The sequence below is a fragment of the Mustela nigripes genome, chromosome 4 (assembly GCF_022355385.1).
Source record: "Mustela nigripes isolate SB6536 chromosome 4, MUSNIG.SB6536, whole genome shotgun sequence".
Taxonomy (NCBI): domain Eukaryota; kingdom Metazoa; phylum Chordata; class Mammalia; order Carnivora; family Mustelidae; genus Mustela; species Mustela nigripes.
In genome coordinates this window covers 10,317,909-10,344,108 of record NC_081560.1, presented here as the reverse complement: position 1 = coordinate 10,344,108, position 26,200 = coordinate 10,317,909, and the positions used below count along the sequence as shown (strand labels likewise).

Below are 26,200 nucleotides of genomic sequence, written 5' to 3'. Positions count from 1 at the left end.
GATAAGTATATGCAACCAGCTACATATCATAAACAAGTAACATTAAAGAGAGGTTTTTTGTTTTTTTTTTTAAGTCAGGACAAAATATTAATTTTTTTTTCTGTCAGTAATTCTTTTTTGCAGGGAACATTAAGAAATAGGTCATGGGAAGCCTTTATTCTCATAATTAGTAAACATTAGTTTTTACCATTTGGCATTTAACATCTGAGCCACAGTATCTGGGCATTTTCTCTGAGATATACTGATGTACCTTGTAAAGGGCTGAAAACAATCCCATGTGAAAAATAGCTGAAAACTCAGGATCTTTAATCTGCAAGGTTTGCAATTAATGAATTATCTTTACTTAACTATGACAATAATTCAATGATGCTTTCTCATTTAGTTGTTTATCTTAATAAAAGTTAATACAGTTCTATTAATAGCCATCCAGATGACTGCTTTTATGAGTATGCTGGCATTCGCTGTCAGCCACTGTGTTTTAGCTTATATCTATCATCGTGTCGGCAACGACAATGTCAAGAGAAGCAGTTACACCACAGTGGGGATTGGCACAGACTCAGGTCTGACTATCTGGATCAGATGCTTTTCTGCCACTTATTGGCTATGTGACTTTGGACAGCTGAATTCATCTCTTTATATCTCAATTCCCTCATCTGCAAAATTGAGGAGATACTATCTAATATCACAAAGGTGCTGCAGGGGTTAAGTCAATAGTATCCATGAAGCACTTAGAACAGTTGCCAATAAATCTCAGCTACCTCAGGATCATTACTTTGTCATGGCAAACAAACAGAAAGGGATAACGTAGATTTAATGTGGGAACAGTGTGTCTGTATCAGGACAGGGGCTCTGTTGCTCATCCTTAATTATTATTTGTTATGATAAGCCAACAGAGAAAACAAGAGACAGAAGACATATTACAATTTCCATGTGGTGCTTTTATAAGAAACATGTTAATATAGTTTCACCTGTGTCTACACCGCCCCTTTCCAGCCTCAGTCTCCATTCTAAGGCCAGTCTACATGGCAGTGTGACATCACTTCCTCAGGACCTCCAGGCTGCTGTGAAAACAGACGAAGTAGTGGGCGTTGAGGCCATCACACGAGAGGAAAACCAATATGACCAAATCATTATTTGTCGTAAAAATGCCCTAATTGCCCAGCTTTATTTTACATCATAAAACCTCCAATAATCCCACAATTCACAGGGCTGCTGGTCTGAACATTGTATCTGAGAAGCAGTCAAAATCTGCAACCTCATCTTCTGACTCCAAGATGGACACCACAGCTGGCATAAGAAGTTACCGGGGAAATGTAATTTTGTGGTTATTTTAAATCCCTAATGAATTTTTGAATACACTCCTCATTTAAAAAGTGAATTCTTCAATTTTTAGAAACACCGATCACTGAAGTGACAGGAGCTAGGCTGCCACGTGTATACAGTAGAGAGAAATTAAGACCCATCCTGTAGGAACTGTCTTACCAACCTCTGTCTTTTCCTTGAAAGAGAATGTAACATTAGATAGCATAAAAAGACAGTTTTTAAAACCAGGCAGTTCCCCGCCCCCATTAAAATTGGTTCTATTTATGTCCTCCTTCTGAGAGCTGAAGATTGATGCCTTAGTAGCTCTGAGTATTAATAAATGACCTGATTCTATTCTTTAAATAACTTAGGAAAAAAAGCATTCTGAAAGGAAAGATAGATACTCCTTCCTAAAATGAGGAAAGCTAGCATCTAAATGTTAACATAAATAACATACTTTTGCAAGTGAATGAACGATATATATGACACATATGCTTTTAAACCTAAGTAGCTCATTTTAACCTGCCACTTCTCGGATACTAATGAATACATAATATTTCCAGTCCTTTCTCTCCCAGCCCAGACTTCTATACTAAAACAGAATCAATTAAAAAAGTCAGAGTAATTCTGCTCTATGAGAAACCGGCATGCTATGGCAGAGAGAAAGAGCGCTGGGCTCTGCACAAAGAACACAAAATTAAGGTGAATATCATGTTTTACAGCCTCACAGAGATCAGGTTCTCTAGGCCCAACTGAATATAATATAAGTACTCTTCACTTGCCCGTTGTGATTAAGTGTGTTAATGCAAGTGCAACATGCCCAATATATTCCTCTGGCATTTCTTACCGAATGGGAAACTTTTAGATGCTTCTAGTTTTGAAATAAAGGAAGATGCAGAAGCTAATAACATTACAAAGTGCGGAGTGATGGGAAAAGAGTGGGCAAGAACCAGGGCAGAACAGAATGGAAAGCTCCCGTAGGTGGGGGCGCTCAGAGATCTAGCGGTGCCTGGAGGAGCTGCTGGAGTGGAGACGTGTCAAGATTTACCATTTCAGACCTTAAGTCTAGGTTATGACAAGTCTTCTAAGCACTTAAAACTTAAATGAATATGGAGTGGATAATGAGATTTTTTTTCCCCTCTAAAATGTAAGTCTGATGAATGATGCCTGTAAGTACCACCAGTCATTTTTATGAGTGCTCGGCTCAGCAATATATGCTTTTTTGGGGGGGGGGTACCTAAAAGAAAGATTTTCCCTGTTTTGGCTCCTCAAGGATGGTCACACATCCCCTGTTCAAAGAAATGTCATCTCTATACACTTCAATAGCTAAGATAATGTAGTTTTTTCCTAAATAATAAAAAGTAAACTGTGAAGGTATCTTAAGGTATAAAACCATGGATTTATGTTAATAACTGCATATCCTAATTAGATTCTTTGTATTATTTGCAACAACCAAAAGGATTAGTTTTACTTAAAATACATGTATGTGTGATAATGAATTGTTATGGTTCATAAAGAGATATATAATAGACAGATATACAATTGTGTATAATAGAAATAACTTATTTTATGAAAGTAAAAAAATAAATCTTGTAAAAAATTATAATCTGGAGCAATCTAGAATAACCATTGTGAGTAAGCCTTCAAGAGAAAAGAAAAAGTACATTAGCATTATTGTTTGACTCAAATATTTTTTTCTGTCATTTGCAAGCTCAGAAGTTGCCAAAGATAATTTTCTGGCAAGAACTGTAAAGTGTCTTGTTTTTATTCAAAAAAGAATTTAATAATTAAGGTTTTGCATTTAAAAATAATAATCCTAAGGTAAAAACTGTTTCCATGTTTAAAAAGACACACATCTGCATACCCATGGCTATGTGTTTTCTCATGGAAGATGGCCCTAAAACTAGAATGCTCAATACTTGATAACTAAATCCCACGAACATATTACAGATTTGCTTCAAAACTATTTTTCATTTTCAATTTAAAGATGAGAGTCACCTTGAGTTATTTCTTATAATTTCAGTGTGAAATGGAGGAAAAATCATTTATACAGTGAATAGTAAATGTTCTATGAAATAGATCTAGAGAGCCCTTGAAACCAGACAGGAGAGTCAGGGGGCCATAGGACGAGTAGGGTTAGAACTATACCACAATGCTACATAGATTAAGTATTTGGAATTAGAAAAAAGTGAAATTATGGTCAAAATGACATATATAGTGCAAAAAACTACTACTATGATACAAATAAAAGTACTTTCAAATCCAATTTCTTAAATAAAAATTTTCTCCAAAACTTTAAAGAGCTCCAGATTTTAAAAAAATAAATTAAAATAAGAAAAGAAAATCTTCAAGGAATAATGAGAACAATATAAAATATTGAGACTTCACAAAATCTAACGTTCACTCCAGAGTCAGATATTTAACTGCCTACTCAAGATTCGTATTTGAAGGCTCAGTGGGCATCTCTGACTTAACGCAGTCCAGTGAGACTTGGTTTCTACCCACAGTCTGTCCCTCCATATTTTCAGCCTGTCGGTAAATGGTACCACTGTCCACCAAGCCCCAGACCAAACTGCTTACTCTGTTCGACAAAGCTAGTAGACAGATGATGTAATGAGAAGAGACACTGTGTAATGTTCAAAACTGACAGAGGATTCATCTTAAAAATATATAAGAAACACAGCAATAAAAAGCTGACAGTATCCCCAACAGAAAAAATGAGTTAATGCTAACAAGCAGGATTAAGGAGTATGCTTGTCCTGATGGGCCCCGGCTGATGACTCACTGTACTTTACAACTGAAACCAATACAACACTGTATGCTAATTACACTAGAATTAAAATAAGTAAAAACAAAACCCCCTAAAACCTCTCAAAGCAAAAATACACAAATACTTCTTACATTTTAAAAAAAAAGAACAATAACAAGCACGTGATGAGTTGCTCAGACTCATTACGTTAGTCAATACAGAAATACAAGTGAACACAGCAAGATACACTTGATTCCTATACACTTTATATCCAGAAATTTGGATAATGTGAAGTGTTGGTGAGGATATAGCAATAATCTTTAAACACAAGAAAAATAAAAAACCCTCACATACTACTGGCTGGGTAAAGGCAGCATTCTAGAGGGCAATGTCAAACTAGTTAAATAAAGTAAACCTATGTCCTATGAGCAATTCTTCTTCTAACTGCAGATGCATTGAAGAAAGGCTCGCACGGGTCCATAAGGGTACATACGTGAGGGCTCAATCCACCATTATTTGGGTGGCGAAGCAGGGCGGGGTTGGAGGGATGCAAGGTTTGGAAGCGATTTAGAGTCCAGTATGCAGAGTGGGAGGGCAAATATACTAGATGTCCAACATACAGAGCTGTGAATAATTTCAAAAGAACAGATATATATATATGGCAACACAGACAGATCTTGAAAATATGCTGAGTAAAAAGATAATCAGAAGAGACAAGGAGGAAATGCACAATGCTAAGCAAAACAAACCAGTCTCTGGAAAACTACACACCGTACAGTTCCAATCATGTGACATCTGGGAAAAGCCACAAACTATATCAATAGTAAAAAATGAGCAGTTCCCTAGGGTGTGGGGGAAGGGGGGGGGTCAGTGAAAAGGGAAAGCCCAGGGGACGGTTGGGATGGTGAACGTGTAACGCATAATACTGTAATGGTGAAATCTGTGAAAACCTACAGAACTTTACCAAGAACACAAAGAATGAACTTTCCTGTCAGCAAATTTAAAGAACCATTTAGGAGGTTCAGGGAGTCTTGGGGGAAAATGCAGATTGTGAAAGGAGAAACTAAATGTATAATTACATACAAATTATATACAAGTATATAAAATATATAATTATACAATGGTAATAAGGAAACTGTGAAAAAAATCATTTATTTAAAATGCACACACACAAATCCCCAAATAAAATCAGAAATAAGAAAAAAGTATATGCGATTTACATTATAGATCAAGGGGTCATACTACTAACATGAAAAGAAGTTCCAACAATAATAGAAGCAAATTAGGCCAACAACTTCATAGAAAGATGATAGTCCAGAGAAAAAGAATGAACAGCTTTTAAAAATATAAAAATATGCTCAGTCCTATTGATAGCAAGAGAAATACAAATTCAGACTCTTCTGGAATATTACGCCCCACGTATTAGATAGATAGGCTGAGAGGTCGTGGGTCCTCTTATCACTACCTCGTACAACCCTTCTGGTGGAGCACTTCAAACAGGCTTCATCCAGATGCTCTGAGCCACGGACCACAATTCTAGGGATCTATCCAAAAGATACACTGGCAAAGACACAAAAAGACACATGAAAAAAACTATTCATTGCACTGCATTCCATCACTGAAGCCCTGACTTACGAACTATAGTCAGTGTAGTATGTCAGAGGGGCTAGAAACAGATCCACATGTACACTGATAACTGATTTTTTAAAAAAAGATTTTATGTATTTATTTGAGAGAGATCACAAGTAGGCAGAGAGGCAGACAGAGAGAGGGGGAAGCAGGCTTCCCGAGCAGAGAGCCGGATGTGGGGCTCAATCCCCCTCAGGACCCTGAGATCATGACCTGAGCCAAAGGCAGAGGCTTAACCCACTGAACTGCCCAGGTGCCCCTGATAACTGATTTTTGACAAAGGTGTAAAGGCAATACAGTGCAGACAGAATATCTTTATGACAAATGGTGCTGGAACAACTGGACATCCACATGCAAATGCAGGAATGCTGTCCTACCTTACATGTATACAGAAAATAAAGTGGATCACAGTTCTAATGTAAAACCTAAAACTATAAAACTTCTTAAGAGAAAACATAAAAGGAAACTCTTACAATCTTAGGCTAGATAAGATTGCTTAGACAAAACTCCAAAAGCAGAGCCTGTAACATGAAGAATAGATAAAGTGGACTTCATCCACTTTTAAAACATCCAGATTTTAAAACTCTGTTCATCAAAAGTGTATGTGTGAGAGGAAAGTAGAAATACAAACTCATGTTAACTGTTTAAAAAAAAAAAAAAAAAAAAAACCTACCACCACAACAACCAAAAAACCCCACAATCCTAGCTTTCTCAAGTGAATCAACTTAGTAGCTACAAGCATTCCCTTTAATGCCCAGATTATGGTCTCTAATTCTTATTTCTTAGTAAAATAGCCTTTTGGAGAAATTCCAAAACTCAGCTGGGAAATGGGCAAGATGAGCTGGGAACATACCATAAAAGAGAAAGGAAGAAAGTTATCAAAGACGAGTGGGTTTGTGCCAAAGGGATTCATTCAGGAGCCAAACTGAATATGCTCCTCCCCCACCCTGGCCAAAGATAGGACACTTTGTATAGCAGTTAGGAAAATAATGAGAATGGACTCATTATACCTATAAAATTTGCTTAAATCCAAATATGCTTAAATCCTCAACAAAAAGTAGCCAATCGGTGCTGAAGAACGGTATGGAACTGGCAGACTGGGGTGACTGCCGGAGATGCCGGACGGTCTGTCCTGAGCTGTGGCCAGCAGCGCAATGGACACCCCTGTGGCAGACTACTGACAGCACACACTCAAGGTGGCAGTCCTCGTCACACGTAGAAGGACACTCCCGCTGAGCCACCAACAGTGTCGGCTGCACCCAAGGCGATCCCAGCAGCAGGAAGTACCTGTGGCAGATTTCCAGCCGGAACCAGACAGGCATTCTTAGCTGAGACACCAAGAGGGGGTGAGAGCCGGACTGGAACGTCCAGCTAGCCCGTTTCCAAGTGAGACACTGAGCTCCGTCTACTGCTGGAAGCCTCTGTCCCAAGCCTGGATTGTTCACAGAACATGCATCGAATCCTTATCTGGAGCCTTCCATTGGCTCTCGAGGATCATGAAACCTTACTGCAGACACTGGATTTGAACAGCAACCATGACTGTGGGAGAGGGCAGCAACCACAGAATGAGATGTATCCTGCAAGATGACCGCATCTTCAGTGGCACCTTTAAGGCTTTTAATAAGAACATGAATTTAATCCTTTGTGATGAATTCAGGAAGACCAAGCCAAAGATTGTAAAGCAGCCAGAATGTGAAGAAAAGTGGGATTTGGGTCTGGCGCTGCTACCTGGGGAAAACCTGGTTTCCATGACTGGGGAAGGACCAACCCCCGAAGATACCAGTGCTCCCGGGCACCGCTTGCTGCAGCTGCAGGAGGCCTGGGCTTGGCAGGGCAGCCAGCAGAGGAGTGCCAGCTGCTGTTCCAATTCCCCATGCTCCCACGGGGTTAGGAGGCCCTGTGCTAGGGGTTTCGGGGCCATCCCAGCAGGAAATGAAGGACTCTGCAGGGAAGGGACACTGGAGCAGCAAATCCACCAGGATGGGGGACGCCACCAACTCCTGCAGGCTGAGCAACACCACCTGCAGCCTCCCCTACGCGGTAGAAGACCACCCATGGCCCATCAGCTGGGCTTCCCCTGCTTGCGGGATACGAATAGGCATGCCCTCTCTAAGGATGAGACCCCCCCACCAGGAATTAGTGGTCCACCTCCGCCCCCAAGAATGTATCCACCAAGACCTTAGGATACTGCTGATCCTTCTAAGTCCCTTTTTCCTTGCAATGTGTCTTATGACACTTGTAGAGGGTTTGTGAACTTTTGCTCCTTCTTTGCTGCACTGCGTAAAGTAATTTTAAAAAACGTTAGGGAAACAATTCATTATTTTGAAAAATAGTAAATTAAGGGAAAAAGAATTAAGTGTATAGCCTGCCTTCCTTTACAGACTATTCCACAGGATAGCCCAGTAGCTGGTCTGAGGGAAGCTTCTCTTTTGAGAGGTATCTCAGGCAATCCGTGAAGTAACAGTGGCAGAACTGCTTACTACTAGCATTGAGCAACTGCCGATCAGGGCAGAGACACACGGTGACCATCAATAGCTACAACATCACAATAAAGAGCAATTAGATGTTGTGATACAGGATCACCCACGTCAAATTTCCGCCCCCCCCCCCACAATTTCTTAATGGTCTGATCACAGCTCTAGAATTAACTAAAAATTTAAAAAAATCAAAGGAAAATAGGAAGTAATGATACCATGCCATGCAACAAGACTAGACTGAAAATTCCATAGAACAAATGACAGTTTCTTCAAGGAAAATGTTGAGGAGTGAGGGAAATAAAATGAGGAAGGAGAAGAAAAAGAAGTGCAGGCACAGTCAGGTAAGGGGACCTGTTCAAAAGAACAACAAAGGGCACCTGGGTGGCTCAGTTGGTTAAGTGACTGCCTTCAGCTCAGGTTGTGATCCCGGTCCCAGGATCAGGCTCCTAGCTCCACAGGGAGTCTGCTTCTTCCTCTGACCTTCTCCCCTCTCATGCTCTCTCTCTCAAATAAATAAATAAAATCTTAAAAAAGTAAAATAAAAAATGAATAAAAAATTTAAACAACAACAACAACAACAAAAAACCAATCTACTGCAACAGACAGGTCTTGTTTGGGTCCCTGATCATACAACCCACCATAAAAACATCTTAAAACAAAGGAGGAAATGGAGGTAAACACTTTACTTCATCACATTAATTATTTTTAACTTTTTTTGGGTGTGAAATGGGACTGCACTTACGGTTTTTAGGAATCCCTTTCTTTTAGAGATACATACAAAAATATTTCTTAGTGGCCATGAAAGCAATACATAATTTGCAAGGACATACAAACAAAAAGATGTGATGAAAAGGGTATCCTGGAGGGGGAGAAGATTTGAATCAACAGATCCTAATCAAATAGTGAAACAAAATGACCAATGATGACACTGTGCCCATAATTTATGATTAATTCATTCAGGCCTTTCTACTTAAAGCCTTAAGAAACCAACCAAACAAAACAAAACAAGCTTTCATATGCATGGCCTTAAACATTCTAATTTTCATGAAAAGCACATACATCAACATTCCAGTTGCACGTGGAAAGACGGAGACTCAGTCTCAAGGAGTCATAGTCAGTAAATGCCAGTCAGGACTCGAGCCTTCCACACAGAGCCAGAAGGCCTAGACAACACCTTCATGGGCCTTGAGTAATTTAAAATGTTCAGACCTAACAAAGCAGAAGACAATAGACACCATGTGGCTTCTTCATACATTTGCTCATTAAATATCTATTCTATAATTAACTATGATATGCAGTCTCCTTCCTGTTCCCTTTGTAATGATTCTGAATGTTCCCTTTCTTTGAGTATAATTCCTTTCCAAAAGAGCCTTGTTATAATAAACTTCTATTTTAGACATAAATGCAATTTTTCATATAAAAAGCATTGCAGATAAAAGGAAGAGAGGACAAGATTTGTAGCATTAATTTTTTTTAGTGTTGCGCATCAACATTTTTATGCTAAGTAGTAAGTTAGAATTTGGTTCATAAAATTGTTTTAAATGAAGTGTGTGTTAAAGATAAGACGAATTTAAAGAATTATGCACTATTTGGCTTTAGAAATGAAGTTCTTTACGGCGGCCTGCTGGATGGTATGCAGTATTAAGTGTTAGTGCTAATAACTTGTAGCCATATTTAACACTATTTAAAATCATGTTATGAACGGGCCTGCAATGAATTGGTGCTTATAAGGGCAGGAATCTTTGCATCTAAAAGGTAAGTTCAGTGAACAGAATGTAAGGTCTGCAAACAGAGTTGTAGCGATGGCCTATCAGTCTAGGTGTCTATCACTGAAAACAGCCCCAGCTGTTTTTTTCTCACGGACAGAGTACTGTAGCAATTAGGAGTGCAGTGCATGTGCACAGAGCAGTGCATATGCAGGCCGAATGCCTGGGCACATCTCGTCTCTTACAGCGTACCTGTAGTATGACCTGCCTATGGCACGTTATATGTCGCTTCTCTAGGCTTCCATGATATTCCGTATATATTTGTATTATGGAACTTATTTTATTTTATTGTGAAATCATGATCTATTTCGTGATGATGCTATTAGCTCTTTCAGAGGAACTTACTCCTCTTCGGTCTAGCCATTTGTAAATACCTGATACAAGTAAGTCTTTAATAATATGTTGGTTGAATGAATATAGGAAAAAACTTGTCTGAGCCCTTCTATTTTTCACAAGGCTTACTCTGCTCTGGGAAATATTTTATAGTGTGAAATATGCTCAGAAAAAAATATTAAGCTCTAATCATAGCTTTTCAATTACTATTATCAAAATTTCAAAGAGTGCCCACTTCTTAATAGCCTAGCTTCACCCAGGAGAAAATAAATCCTTCTCCACTGTCCCCCGAGCAGCATTTTTGTACATTAACCTTCCCTGATAAAGTAAGACCAATGTTCCATACTCTGTGCCTTTTACCTTGAGGGTTTCTGGTTAGGAGTGAAATTGGCTTCCTATCATCAGACAATTGGAAAGGCCAACGTGTATGTAATTTATCAATTTTGAGGCTCCTCTATCAACATGACTTTTTCCAAAAAGAAAAGACTCTGATTCATTATCATTACTACCTCAACTATAATAGAAGACTCTTCTTCTTCGATAAGAAAACTGATTGTGCCCATTCCTTTCTATTTAAAAACACATACACTCTACAAAGGACGGCAGCAAAGTCTAATTCTGTTATAAAGAACTATGTGGTATTTATAGGCTATGTTTAGTGAGTTTATTTTTTTGAGAGAGAGAGAGAGAGAGAGCACAGCTGGGGAGGGAGGTGGGTACAGAGGGACACAGAGAATTTCAAGCAGGCTCCACACCCAGTGTGAAGCTCGATCTCATGACGCTGAGATCATGACCCTCATGAGGCAACATCAAAATCAGGTGCCGCGATGAGTTTACCTTTTTAAATTGTTTCTTCTACACTGAATGGCATCATACCAAGTGCACAAATCATATAAGTGGAAACGGAAACATGGAGTGGAGAAAGCTAAAGTGTCAGTCTGACATGGATTTGGAATGTGGCTTTACCATTCAGAAGTGGAATAACCCCTAAAGTCAATTCATCTTTTTAAGACCCAGTTTGCTCAACTTTAAAATTGGGTCATATTGTCTCCACCACATTGCTCTCAAGACAGCAAAACAGGTCTCAAGTGGGAATGTACATGGAACCACCTGAGGAATATTCTCAAAATATACACAGCTACAACTCAAAGAGTGGCCGAATATGAACTTCCAGTATGTTCTTTCAAAAAGCTACACATGGACAAGCGATGGCGCATTTAGATTCGCCCTCGCAATAGTCGCAATAAAGCAATGAGGGTGGTCTCTACTGCCGAACCGAGTGGCTTCCAAAATATATTATGTGCTAAATTTCACATAAAAAGGGGGAAATGGGAAAATGTGCACATAATGTTGTGGTTTTGCTTCTATTTTTTGCAAGAAACTGAACGATTCTGAAGGAGGATGGTGGTGGTGAGGGAGATAGTAATAAAAGCAAGACCTCTCCTGAGGGTATCTTTTATCAAGCTTTGCCTTTAGGCTATGTAATTACTGTAAAATATTTTAAATACCTAAAAAAAAACAAGGTCTTATGCCTTCAAATCAACTGCAAATGAGCCTAACAGTATATTAAATAGGCAGCATAACCACAGAAAGAATAAATTTTAATATTTAAAGTGAGAAACTTTAGATGCAATAGTCTGGCTGGGATATAATTTAAAGACAGACCTACAAAGAAATCTTAAATTTCCCTCAGTAGCTTTACTGTTAGTACGAAGGTGGGTATTATAAATCTGAAAAGAGCTACTATATACTATAGTATAATACAAGTATAGCATTTCAAGCCAGGATTTTGGGGTGGCAAGGGGGAGTTAAAGAAATAAAAACACAAAATAACAGTTTAAAAACTATATATTAAAACTGAATTCAACATATCAGTGTGAACCCATGATTTATACACATACACACACATACCTTTTTGTTGTTTCTTAGTTCTGTTTACTAAAAAAGTCTGAAAGCACCACAGTAGCAATAAGCACATTTGTTACCTGGATCTTGGTTTCTAAATATTCTGCTCCTTGTTGAAGTATCTAGGATAATGTGATGTGATATCTGCAGCTTCCTTCCAAATGGTTACCAAGAAGAAAAAAAAAGTCTATACATAGATAGAAGGCACATGATAAAATGTTTAAAAAATTACAAATGGTTGGAATATGTTGTTCATCATACCAGTCTTACAAATTCTCTGTAAATATGGCCCTTTCCATAATAAAAAAGTTGACTAAAGAAAAAAATAAAGTTATGCAGGATGATTTCAATGCCTATTCATGAGTGAGCCACTCTCCATGTGTAGGTAATGCTTCCAACTGGCTACCTTCCCCTCATTTTTTTGGGGAGCCCTCCATATGGATCCACTGAAATTCAGAGAGTAGGCATGAATTTTACCAGAAGGCTAGAAAGCAAATGCCACAAGAGTAGGATTCAGAAAATTCCTAGAGTATTCATGAAGTACCATATTCTTACAACATTGCTCTATGCAGGGTTTCCTCATTTGAGAAACAGAAACAATGAACAAGAAGACTGCTGGAGAGTCAAGTGAAATGAAGACGCTGGGATTTATACATGTTAAAAGCTGTCTAACTCTACAATTTTTATTAAAATCTAATTTTCCAACCTTTCAGGTACGGAGGCTATTTTATAACTCATACATGGCTCTTAAGAGATTTCAGAGGTATGCAGTTCAGAGGTAACAGTATGTCTTAGACACCGAGACTATCTTATCTACTTGATATCACATAAGTACTATCTCAGTCTGCTTCAGAAGACAATACCGGATTGGGACACCTTTAACGCTATTCTCTGTGAAGTAAGTAAGTTTAATCCTCTTTGCCAGTCTGTAGCTCATCCTAGGTTATACTCTGACTTGGTTCCTAACTCTGATGCATTTTTATAAATTCCACTATTAAACTAGTCCGTATGCAAGTAAGTCAAATAGAATTCTGTTCATAACAAAGATATGAAAGATTAAGTGGACCTTTTAAAAGACAACTACATAGGACAGTGGTTTTCAAAAAATAAAAAGGAAAAAGAAAATGAAATCCTCCCCAGCTGACCAGAGATAGAACACTTACTTTCCCTCCTTCCAGTAAGGTTGGCTTAGAAGTGCATCTAGGAGGGCAAGGTACCTTACACCATTCCTTGGAAGAGCTTCATAATATCCAGCAGGGTAAATACACAGTTTAAATAAGTACCTTCAAATCCCAGCCCTTCTAGCTGAGCTTTATTTTGATGTTTTCCACTTTTTCTTCACTTTCAGTTTGATCACTTTGGGAACAAACAAGATCAAAATGCTCCCAAGTTCAGGGGGAAAAAATCTTAATTGGATAAGAAGTAATACCACCCAGCTAGAGCCGTATGAAGTCCTTTATACAGAAACCTTCACTTGTGCCAATCTTCTTCCCAGAGGCTCATTTCATTTCCCTGCTGGTAACACTCAGATCACTTCACAGTTCATTGATACCGCATTGGCAACCTTTTGTTTTCAATCAAAGGGAGATGCTGAAGCAATGCTCAATTGAACTAAGTCTACATGACATAGTGTGCTTGTGTCCTTGCCACAGAGGACTGTGGAAGGGGAGCTAGAGGAAACTCTGACACCTAGCATCCAATATTCCATTACGTTACCTACAATTGAATTATGATGAATTACAATGACAGAGCTCACATAAACGCTGATGCTCACTTTTCTATTGTTCTACCCGCATATAGCACATTTATGGATCAAATCCAGTCTCCAAAACTGATTCTCTGTCACTCATGGTTGAAAACGAAAGGCCAATGTTCAAATAAGTTTTTAAACAGCTTCCACGGAGACTGAATTTGATACTTCCCCTGTTCCTTTGGAATCACTGAGGGATCACCATAGGTTTTTGCTGATGGCCATCTTTCTGTAAACCCTCCTAAGTGGAAGACTCCTATAAGATTAAAGAACTTGTAAGCTGTACGGGTGAGTGGTGGGAATCAGACTGCTGCTGCATGCCTTTCCCTCTGAGACCTCATTGTAGTCAGGCTGCCTTAAAACTTCCTGGGCCTGACACCATCGTCCTCAAGGGCAGAAATATACCCACAGCTACAGAAAGCAGCCATCACTCCCTCAAATGAGCTTTCCATGAACTAGGACGAAAGCATAGGGCAGTAGAGAAATAAGTGGACTAAGTCACAGCCTGGGATGCCCAGCCACCCTGTATTTTACAAGAAGAGGCAATCATGAACAATTGTTAATGGGAATAATATATTTAAACCATCTAAAACTTCCCTATTAATTCGGATTTGGCTAGCATTCAGTGAACTAAGTGTGATCATTATTTCATCTTTGATCATAAATTCGTAATTGTAATTTTTTTAAGGTTTAGAAAATGAAAAAAACTTTTTATTTGGTAAATTTTCTTATGGATAGACTGTTTTGAATCCATAGAAAAAAGATTTTAAAAATTGATGAAAATGATCCAGATAAGGGAAGATCAGAAAGGCTTACTTGGAAATTCTGTATAGAAGTCAGAAATTTTGAGTAGGGCTTTAAGAGAGTGACTTAAAAATTATTTGTGGCACAGGAAAGCAGGGATTGTGGTCAGTTTGGAAAACTACTGATGGACCAATTTCTTGGGTTATGTAACACTGAGAAAATGACAGACCAGAAGGAGAGAGATTTAAAGGTCAAACTCAAAGCTTTACATTTAGGCCCAGACCAAGGTGCCCATGCAGAGGAGGAGGGGAAGGGCCCACCACGACTGCGGAGCTGGCAGCAGGCCTGGAAGAGAAGACAGAGTTGAAATAGCTCAAAAAGTACTTCACCAGCATTGCGCGATACAATCAGCACCCATCTCTGTGCAAGCCTCCTTACAAAAGCACAGCATGGCACCTGCACTTCTGCTCACGCCAGGAAAGAAATGTATAACCCCCGATATGCATGTTCTGTTTTTGTTTAGCTTGGAAAATGGCCGAACCAAAATAATTTTGTAAGTCATCATTACTTCTAGGTAAGTCCCCCAAATTCAACTGCTGTGAGTGAACAGTGAGAAAGGGTTAGCAAGAGCAGTGGATTTCTACCTCCCTTCCTATCAAGTCATCAACTCCAAGTAATCAGGTTTCTATCCATACTTTGCCATGAAAACTGTACCTGATCAAGTTTCTTCTCAGCTGCCAAACTTAGTCTTTTGTATTCTCAACACCTTAGCGGATCACTCCCTTACCTCCCGAAACTCGAATCCACCTCGACTCAATGATACCACTCTTATAATTTTTCCAGTTTCTTTTCCATTATGGTGTTCTATTCTCTAGGGTTCTGCCATTGATCTTTTCACTCCATACCTTCTCCCAGTATGTAAGACTCCACTCCAAGTTTTTAATGATCATGTATATGTTGAGGATTCTCAAGGTATATCAAAGGGTCAAGCTATATGTACGTGTGTGTATATAAGTTGAGTAGAATCATATACATATACACACACACACACACAAACAGAAGAATTGCCTAAAAGGAGAGCTTTTTCTATAGATACCTATGTATCTATATTTAAGCACTTCTACATAGTTTCAAAGACAGATCAGTTTCTGTGTGTCCCAGAGTCCGCTGACCAACTTCCTATCTTCACGTGTTCTTCTCATATTCTCTATTTTAAAGAAAGATGGCAATCAACTGCCTAAGCCAGAATCCTAGTCATTATATTGACTCCCCTCTGTGTTCCTCCAAAGAAGACTTCTGAGCACACATCCCAAGGAACTCCAACAGCAAAGTGAAGCTGACTTATTCATCATTTCTTTTTCGGATTTCTAAGAGTTGAATGGCCTCCATCTCTTCCCTAAACAATTTTTCCTCCATATTGCTATCACACTAAACCCTCTTAACTGGTACTCTAGAGCTATGACATCAATATAAAGACCATCTACCTGAGAATGCAAACAAGTCTTTCTAGCTTTCTCACCTCTAGCTGCATCTCCTATGGCTCCCAAGGATCTAGCAATTGTGCCGAGTTCTCCCAGGTTTCCTTGCACACCATACTCCTTGCACATTAAATGTCTTTATTCATCTCTCTTTGCCTAACTCCCCAAAAGATGTTATCCCCCCCGAGAAACTATCTCCATGATCACCATCAATCCCGTTCCCAATCTGGATTAGATGCTTCTCCCATGCCATCCTCACAGCACTCAGTGTTCTGTTTTGATGTGTACGTGTGTGTGTGTGTTTAAGGAAGCTCCAAGCCCCGCACGGAGCCTAACACAGGGCTTGAACTTTCGACCCTAAGATCAAGACCTGAGCTGAGATCAAAAGCCAGAAGCTTAACCAACTGAGCCACCCTGACGCCCAGCACTTACTGTACTCTTATAAAAAAATTTCTGAATTTTGTGGCTTATTCTTCTGGCTTTTCCACTGAACTATGAGCAGTAGAATAGAAGCTGTTTGCTTTATTTCCACATTCTCAGTGCCTACCACAGTATCTACTACATAACAGGTGTTTGAAGAATGTTTGTTGATGAAATATTCTATGCTTTAAATCAACAAAACAGAATGCAATACCTATAAAATAAACTCTTTGTGAATGTGTGCCTTCTTAGTTACATAAAATTAGTTTAATTAAACATGGATAAAACCATAAAGGAAATATTTCTATGGCACTCTAAAGAGGATATTAGAGCACTTAGAAAAATGAGAATTGTATAGCTCTAGGATTTTGTTGTCTTAGTGATCATTAAAATGTCATGTTTTCATAACAGTATAATAAGACTAACACAATGTTCTACACAAGATAGGTTTTGGTTTATAATTTTAAAATGCCCTGTAGGGGAGGAACGGGAAGAGCACACAGAAGAAGAGAAGGAGGGAACAGGCACAGAGACATTTTCCCTAGAAAGCCGGGCAAGGTTTAAAGTGAAAAGAGGAGGGTGCTTTGTTTGGGAAGACGCGTGTCTGTACGCATTCCACCTGCAGAAGCTGCTGCCCTGGAAAAGCAGAGCGGATAAGCCAAAGAAAGAGAGTGAGTAATGCAGACGACACAGTGTGAAGGCAGATGGCTAAGGTCAGACACTGAGTGGAAGGACTCTCCAAGAAGAGCAAGTTTAGGTGGGTGAATGGCAGAGGAAGGAATGGGTATTAGCACTTGGGGTTATGGAAGAGGAAAGTCGCTCAATGCGACAGCCTGTCCTTGGAGAGGAGATGCCTGGTGGTCCTTTTCAGACCACTGTTGCCTGAGACCTACCTCAGGGTTAGCACCCATTTTCTTTCAAAGGAACACTATGTATCACTTGAGCAAATCACTTAACCTTCAAGTCCCCGCAATTCGTTATCCATAAAATGATCTTTAAGGTTTTATACCATTACACTAATACTTAATGGTTCTATGCTACTATATAGTTTTGTTTTCTTTTTTTTAAGCAGGCTCCACACCCAACCTGGAACCCGTGGTGGGGCTTGAATTCACGACCCTGAGATCAACCCCTGAGCTAAGATCCAGAGCTGGACACTAGACTGAGCCACCCAGGCGCCCCTACGATATAGGTGATATTCTGAGAATCACTTCCCTGGTTCCGTCGCTGAGGAGGTGGTCCTGGGTGTGTACATGTGGCTAGTCAGACCCATACCCTCAGTTCACAACAGAAACCACCATGCGTGACAGATTTACATCAGAGACATCCAGCTTCTGTCAGACTCTGAACATGTTTCCTTTGTATTCATTACCAGCACGGCCAATGTCTGATTTATAAAATGTGAGAAATTTAAACAGCAAGAAATTGTCCTAGTGAGTGAAAAAACAAGTAGCAGTAAACATGACTAAGATCACGAGGAAGAAATATTTACAACATATTTAGAAGTTTGCTCAGGGGAGATAAAAAGTGATGAAAGTCAGCTCTGTAACACCATTCCCCTGCATCAGATACCGGAATCCTGACTAGGAATCACTGAACAAGGTTTAGGATAATGTAAAAGGCATGCCTTATTAACTCTTGGACATCTCATTTCTTGGTCATAAATCCTATTAACTTGTATTACCAACTGCCATAAAACTTGCAGATAAAAGATAATTTATGCTCAGTGTACAGAAGCTAATGTTTCTGCACTCCTGAGAAGCACAGGACCAGAAAATGAGAAAGTACGTATGAGAAATCTGGAACCATCCACACTCTGCATGGCTAGCATGATAAACATGGCTGGGAGCACCTAAATGTCTTCATAAGGAATATAGCCTAACTAGTAATTGATATCAGTAGTGTTTCATGTCGAAAATGTCTCTCATTGGTTTCATAAAACCTCCTGCTCATAAAAGGTTATAAAGTCTTATTAAGAAGACATTTTGGAAAGTAAAAGAGAAATGCTTGCTTTTAAGGGAGGAGCTATTATGCATTCTATTTTTAATTTTCTATTTGAAAGACCGTTCAATCTGCCATTTTTAAAGTAAATGCTACCTGCTTTCGCTCATAATGGCAGTTTGACCCACAGTAAGTGAAATACGCCAAAACACAACGTAAAGGACATTATATATTCAAAATAAACCAGCTAAAAAATTCCAAACATTTTTCCATATGTATATAGACCTGGAACTACACTATCTCCCCCTTGTTTTAAAATTCAATTTGTAATAACCAAAATAAGTCACAGAGAGGGGACTGAAGAGAGAACGCGGATGAAAGACTAAGGTTTGGAACGACCTCTGTAACACTAAGGGAGTGGCTTCTGGATGCACAGGTCAGCCGGCAGTGACCAGATCAGCCTGATCGACAGAACTCTCGTGAATGAAGGACGCTTACTTATTTATATAACAGTCTCAAGAGAGACTCACATGTAGATTATTACTGAAATGCTAAGATTATTTGAGGGTTTAGGTGGCTCTTTAAAAAAAGATCCAAAAAAGCACATTTTAGTCGCATGGTCTAAGGCTATCATTGCCACTTAATAGACACAGGCGACATCTCTTAGCAAAGCACAGCACCAAGACATTTTTATCAGTCCTACCAACAGGTCCCATAACATGTCTCATCCTTGCTATTATCTTCAATTTCAGAACCAATTCCAGAAACACTGTTCTCAAAAATAATACTCAAAATAATTAACATTTACACTGATTTTCACCACTTTTGAAGTATTTTAGCAAAGCTCAAAGGTAATCTCATTCAATTTTCTTAAATGATAAAAATTCTTGAGGTATGTAGATTTTTTTATACTTGAGGGAAATTCAGAGTCATTTTTAATTTAGGTGAACAATGAGGTGGGATATACCCTTACAGTGTACCCCAAATTCATCTTATTTTAAAATATTGTGGAGAATAATTACATGCACACACACACACACACACACACAACTCTAAACACATACCAACTGCCCACTCAGTAAAACACTGTTCATGGATAAATACCAGCCTATGAACTATAACTTGTTTTAAGAGTTTGATATTTGCTATCCAAAATCTATAAAGAACTTACTAAATTCAACACCCAAAGAACAAATAATCCAATCAAGAAATAAGCAGAAGACATGAACAGACATTTCTGCAAAGATGACATCGAGATGGCCAACAGACACTTAAAAAGTTCTCCATTACTCGGCATCAGGGAAATACAAATCAAAACCACAGTGAGATACCACCTCACACCAGTCAGAGAGGCTAAAATTAGTAAGTCAGGAAACGACAGATGTTGGCGAGGATGTGAAGAAAAGGGACTCCTCCTACAGTGTTGGTGGGAATGCAAGCTGGTGCAGCCACTCTGGAAAATAGTATGCAAGTTCCTCAAAAAGTTGAAAATAGAGCTACCCTACAACCCAGCAATCACACTACTGGGTATTTACTCTAAAGATACAAATGTAGTGATCCGAAGGGGCATGTGATTATAGCAGCAATGCCCACAATAGCCAAACTACGGAAAGAGCCTAGATGCCCATCAACAGATGAATGGATAAAGATGATGTGGTATTACACACACACACACACACACACACACACACACACACACACACACGATGGAATACTATGTGGCCATCAAAAAGAACCCGAAATCTTGCCATTTGCAATGACGTGGATGGAACTAGAGGGTTATGCTGAGCGAAATAAGTCAATCAGAGAAAGACAATTATCATATGATCTCTCTGATATGAGGAATTTGAGAGACAGGGTAGGTGACCATAGCAGGTAGAGAGGGAAAAAATGAAACAAGATGGGACCAGGGAGGGAGACAAACCATAAGAGACTCTTAATCTCATGAAACAAACTGAGGGTTGCTGGGGGTTGGTGGGACGGATAGGGTGGTGGAGTGATGGACATTGGGGGGGATACATGCTATGGTGAGTGCTGTGAATTGTGTAAGCCTGATGACGCACAGACCTGTACCCACGGGACAAATAATACTTTATATGTTAATTTAAAAAAAAAAAAAGAGTTTGATATTTGCATGTTAGGCCACTAACCCCAAGAAAGAGGAAAGTAGTGTAGTGGAAAGTATAGAGTCAAAACACTTTGCTGTGTGACTGACATATCTGTCCTGCTTTCCTCACAGAACTGTTATGAAGTTAAAATGAGATGCTTCTTGTAAAAGTTCCAAAATTATCTTCCTTTCTGAGAACAGCTATTTATTGACTTTCAATTAAAAAATACATTTCAAAAGTTTCAAACCATTCTTTATTCAGCACTGAAGCATACCAGATTGGTTTTCTTGGGCCCTGGTTCCACAATATTTGAAAATGGTTTCAATTTAAAGTTATGAGGCTTCTTCTGTCCATTGTGATTGTGATTGTGATCAGTCCTATTAATTACGAATGGTAACTTTAGACACCCTTTTTGAATATATCCCCAAAACATACACACTGCCTAATACAGATGTATGCTCTAGCACATGGATAACATCACACATAGTTCTATGAAAACACACATGGCAAAGTCAGTTCAGTTCAATGATCTGAGTCCCACTTCTAGAATGCAAAATGGTTCTATGCACTAATTTTAGTATAGCTTTCAATTAATTTTTAGTCTAATCACAGTTCATAAGTATATAATTAAAACTGCTTAAAAATATGGCAACTATATAAGATTGGTTCATATCCTAAATCCTCAAACATACTCATTTTGACTTTTGCATTTATATCATTAATTGTCTTAGTGTTCTCTTACTAAAAGCAGTTGAAAAGCTGGGACCTTGTATGTATCTCTCGGGAGATTTTTTTTCTTCCTTAAGATTTTACTTATTTTAGAGAGAGAAAGAGAGTTGTGGGGGGAGGGGGGAGGGGGAGAGAGAGGGAGAGAGAGGAAGAGCACAATCTGAGAAGATTTCTCTAGAACTAGTGCCAAAGAGGAGCAAAGCCGGCACCGTTAGTCCCACAGGTGGAAGTCTATGCTAAATACTGTCACTCCTCTACATGACAGAGGGTATGACTGCATAGGAAGTTTTTGTCCCACACTATTTAATAATTACTTTCTTAGGTAATTTCCCAGTTATTTCTTTTCTTTTCTTTTAAGATTTTGTTTATTTATTTGACAGACAGAGATCACAAGTAGGCAGAGGGGCCGGCAGGGGGCGGGGGGGGGGGGAGCAGGCTCCCTGCTGAGCAGAGAGCCCCATGTGGGGCTCAATCCCAGGACCCTGAGAACATGACCTGAGCCGAAGGCAGAGGCTTTTTAACCCACTGAGCCACCCAGGTGCCCCCCAAGTTATTTCAATGAGACAAAAGCACAATATCACACAAAGACCCTAGGAGGCATTGTTTTGGAGAATGTAGACTATGATACAAAACTTTGTTGGGAGAACTAAGGATTCTGTTTTAACAATTAATTAAAGTTTAATATATCTTATAAATAAGGAAAAAAGTATTCTCCTAGAACTTATGTAGGTCATGATTCCAGACTTTCTTCCCAAACTTCAGTTTCTGGCAGTTTGAGAGAGACAACGTTCTGTGTTCACACAGTAGTTCCTCTTCCTGGGCCACAGCCTTATTTACCTAGACTGCCTTGCAGTGGCCTGGGGAGTGTCACTGTGTCCTCCACCAAAGGTGACAGAGGACAGAGCTGGCCTGGCCTTTAAAAACATGCAGTGCCACTTTCTAGCTATATTTTTCACAGATGCCACAATTTCTTTCCGTTGGCTTAGATACAAAATGGAGGATGCCGCCCAAACCAGACCAGATATTCTACTCTGATATCCACTCAGATATTCCACAGATAATCTCATGTAAGCCTCTGAGATTGCGGGTTAATTACTCCTGTAACGTAGGCAGGGTAACACCATACTTACAGAAACAGTATGACAAATTAGTACTCTGACCAGCTTAATAAAAAGTGCTAGAAAATAATTAAAAGAAATCTTTTAAAAGGCATCAAACATCTGTTGTTTTCTTTTTTTTAAGGGTACTCAGAAGCCAAAAACTAAGGTTGGACTGAAAAAGAAAACCAAATCTAACTTTCATCTTTGAAATATTTGGTGTTTACCAAAGCAGATGAACTTGAGCTTTGGTTTCCAAGACATTGAAGTAAGGAAGGTCATCAGGAGACAAGGCCAAAGGCCTGCCCAGGGTGGGAGTGCAAAAGGAGACTGCACCATATAAAGCAGAGACTTCCCGTGGGAGATGAGTACAAATAACCTCCCGCCGGACCACTAGGAAAACTGCCGACCGAGCCCTGGCACTCTGCAGCTGTCAGAAAGTCTCCACAGATGTCCTAAGTTGTTAATGCCTACAAATAACTGGGCTGGGAGTCTGCTCTAAATTCTCCCTGGACTCAATTTTAACTCACACTTCAAATAATTCCCACAAGTGAAGCTCCCAGGAATATAAGGTCGTGGCCAAAAATCATCACACACAGAAGGAATCGAGGTTACAAAATATAAAAGTGAAAGTGAATATAAAAGACAGTGGATTTATAAAGGCCACAGGTTTTAGAATTATTTTAGACCATAAAGTATGACAATTATGTTTTAAAGAAAGGTCTTGAGGGGTGCCTGGGTGGCTCAGTGGGTTTAAGCCTCTGCCTTCGGCTCAGGTCATGATAGCAGGGTCCTGGGATGGAGCTCCGCATCGGGCTCTCTGCTCAGCGGGAAGCCTGCTTCCTCCTCTCTCTCTCTGCCTGCCTCTCTGCCTACTTGTGATCTCTGTCTGTCAAATAAATAAATAAATAAATAAAATTTTAAGAAAGGGTCTTAAAAAAGTGAGTACAGGACTAGCATATAAGAAAGCAGAATCATGGCAGGAATTTAAAGTTCTGCAGATTTAAATTTAAAGTTTGCTTTTAGCAGCAAACAGACCCGGCTAAAGCAGAAGAGTGGCATGGAGCACAGGTGATGACCTTCAGAATGCAGCCCAGGGAGGTTAAAGCACAGACGACATGAAAGAGAAGTTTGCAGATACACATGATACAACTGCAGGATCTTAACTACAATTAATTGGAGTTGCCAAAGAAGGCAGAAGAATAGTGCCAAGACAGTCTTTGAAAAACTAATGGCTGGGTTTTCAACAAACGACAGACAGCAACCTGTCGTTGGAGGAAATCCCCGGAATCCCAAGCTGAATGCATCTTAGGAAGTCCACCATGGTCCACGTTACCATGATGGTACAGAACACCAAATGCAATGACCAATTCTTAAGGGCAAAAGTCATTTTTCAGATGTGGCTTTTTCTATCAGTTAATTTTCCATTTTTTACATTTTAAGAATTATTGTACTGCAGCTTCAACTACCTGGTTATCTGTTCACTAGAATATCTACCTACAGCCAAGTTACAGGTGACTACTTTAGCAATCATACCATCAATTCAATATAATGAAGCTCAATGATTTATCATGGTAGAAAGTTTCACGCTTCAGAAATTGTTAGAAGATTACTAGGTATTTAACAAATACATAATGAGAAATCTAAGAAGCATATCTGCTCATGTCATATGACTAAGTGAAATATTTTAATGACTTCTCATTCCCTACAGCAAAAACGTCCACACTCTACTGTACAAACTCAAGACTCTTCATGAGCTAAGTAGTTTTCTAGTTGCATCTTCTAGTATTTTCCATACCGCAGATCCTACGACATGCGCTGTGCCTCTCTCTTTCTTTCGTGGCTCCTTCTGCCTTGCATGGCTTCCTCACCATCTCCCACAGCAAACATCCACTCATTCTAGAAGATCCTGTTCCAATGTAGCCTCAAGAGAATGAAAACCAGGCATTCTGTCTCTGTAATTGGCTGCCACATCCCTGGGTAAGTAAGTGCCTGGCATATAGCAGGATAAATATCTGTTGAATTAACTGAGTGAATAAAATGTGAATGCCTGAGTGGGCTTTCCTTACTACACTTAGGACCAAATCATACAGTCTTTCATCTCGTTTATGTACCAATTTTTTAACGGTGCTTTATGTTTATATTTTTACACATGACTTCTTCACCGGACATGTGTTAGCAAAAATCATGTTACTAGTTTTCTTAGCCCTCAACTGCCTAGCAGTGCAATGAATAGCAGGCGCTCTCTGTTTGTTGACTAAATAAATGGACAGTATGGAGTTTGAAAACTGAATTCTTCAGCTCTCTTTTCACATCTCATAGGAAGTGTTCCAGAAAGCTAGGCAATGCAAAGAGCAAGGAAAAAAAAAATGCAAAGCTGGCTGAACAACAGGGAGCATGCATTATATCCACTATATTAACCGAACAACAATTTTTAGGTAATGACATGCTACAGATGGTAGGGAGCAGATGGGGTAGAAGCAATGCTGGAAGTAGTACATTACAATGAGAGGCAAAAAAGAAGAACAACTGTCCACTATCTGCTAAAAATATTACCAGATGATTATTTTTCTAAATGAACTCACTGATCAACCTTATAAAACTTACTTAATAAGAATTCTGTTCTAAGCACTATGTTGATAGAATATCTCCTTGATATTCATCATGGGAAGTGAATGACATGATCATTAGAAATTATTCTGAGGCAGTGAAATTAATAAGCAGGCAACCTATGAAGAGTAAAAGCTAAAGATTTTCTTTTTAGTGCTTAACAAAATCAAATCCAGTTTCCAATTATAACGACAACACTGAAAATATATGAGAATTCCATTTGAAATATTTGCCAAGCTTTGTGTTTCCTCTGCTGAGATTTTTCTCAAGTGGCATTCACATTCAGCTGCTCAAAATGCAAAAGTGTTAAATTTAATTCATAGTCAATTTAATTAAAAGTTACAAGATTTTTTTTTTTTTCTGGGCATAATAAAATGAAAACTTTGAGGCTTCTCCTGTACATTTTTGCTGTTCCATGCTCTAAGGCAGTAGAACAGGGTAAACACAAGTAGGCCAACATGATCAACTTCACTCATGTGTCAACTTCAAAGACACACAGTAGGCTCGTGTTTTCTCCAAGTCTACTTGAATGTTAAAAGGTCTGTGGAAGCAAAGTGCTGACATTATATTTACTCTTCACTTACTGGTTGAAGCAGGTAGATGAGAGATTCCTCTTGGATTATTATAATTGGCACAGGAGTGATGCAAGTAGCTTGGAAGAGGGTGCTCACAGATGCCATAATCTGGTCAAAACGCCCACCAAGACCTCCCAAGGTCACGATTACATCTACCTAAGCAAGACAAAGCAAAACTGAAAGTCACACATTTAAAGTATTGTCAATAATTAAACAGCATCTAACAATGAAAAAGAGCTTCTAATACTGTATTTTCTGTGATAAGCCACAGAGAAATGGTAGATATCATTTCTTTTGTTCTGATGAAGGAATGAAGTTACTTGTTTAAAGTTGCATAATTGGTGAAAAGCAGTCACAATTCGAGACCATCTCTTTCAAGTATAAATTTTGTTTTACCCGTCCGCCTGTTTACCTGGAAAACTAGTCAACGCTTCCTTTACAAGTCTGTTTATGTGTTCCTTCCATTTGGAATCTTCCCTGACTTCGCAGCTGGTGCCTCTCCCATCCACCCCACAGCATACCCATGGGCTCTTCTTATAAATACAAAGGTTCATCGCCCCACTAGAATTCAAGTATCTTGAGAACCT

The 26,200-nt window shown here is 39.1% G+C and overlaps 1 protein-coding gene and 1 pseudogene across 1 annotated transcript in view; one reads left to right on the top strand and one right to left on the bottom strand.

The window, feature by feature from the left end:
* TPK1 (thiamin pyrophosphokinase 1) overlaps nt 1–26,200 on the bottom strand; it is a 335,002-nt gene that overhangs the window by 101,527 nt on the left and 207,275 nt on the right. The window contains exon 7 of the mRNA XM_059396203.1: nt 25,623–25,769. Coding sequence (XP_059252186.1) covers nt 25,623–25,769 — 147 coding nt within the window. The remainder of the gene's footprint in view (nt 1–25,622; nt 25,770–26,200) is intronic.
* On the top strand, nt 7,216–7,863 carry LOC132015605 (small nuclear ribonucleoprotein-associated protein N-like; annotated as a pseudogene).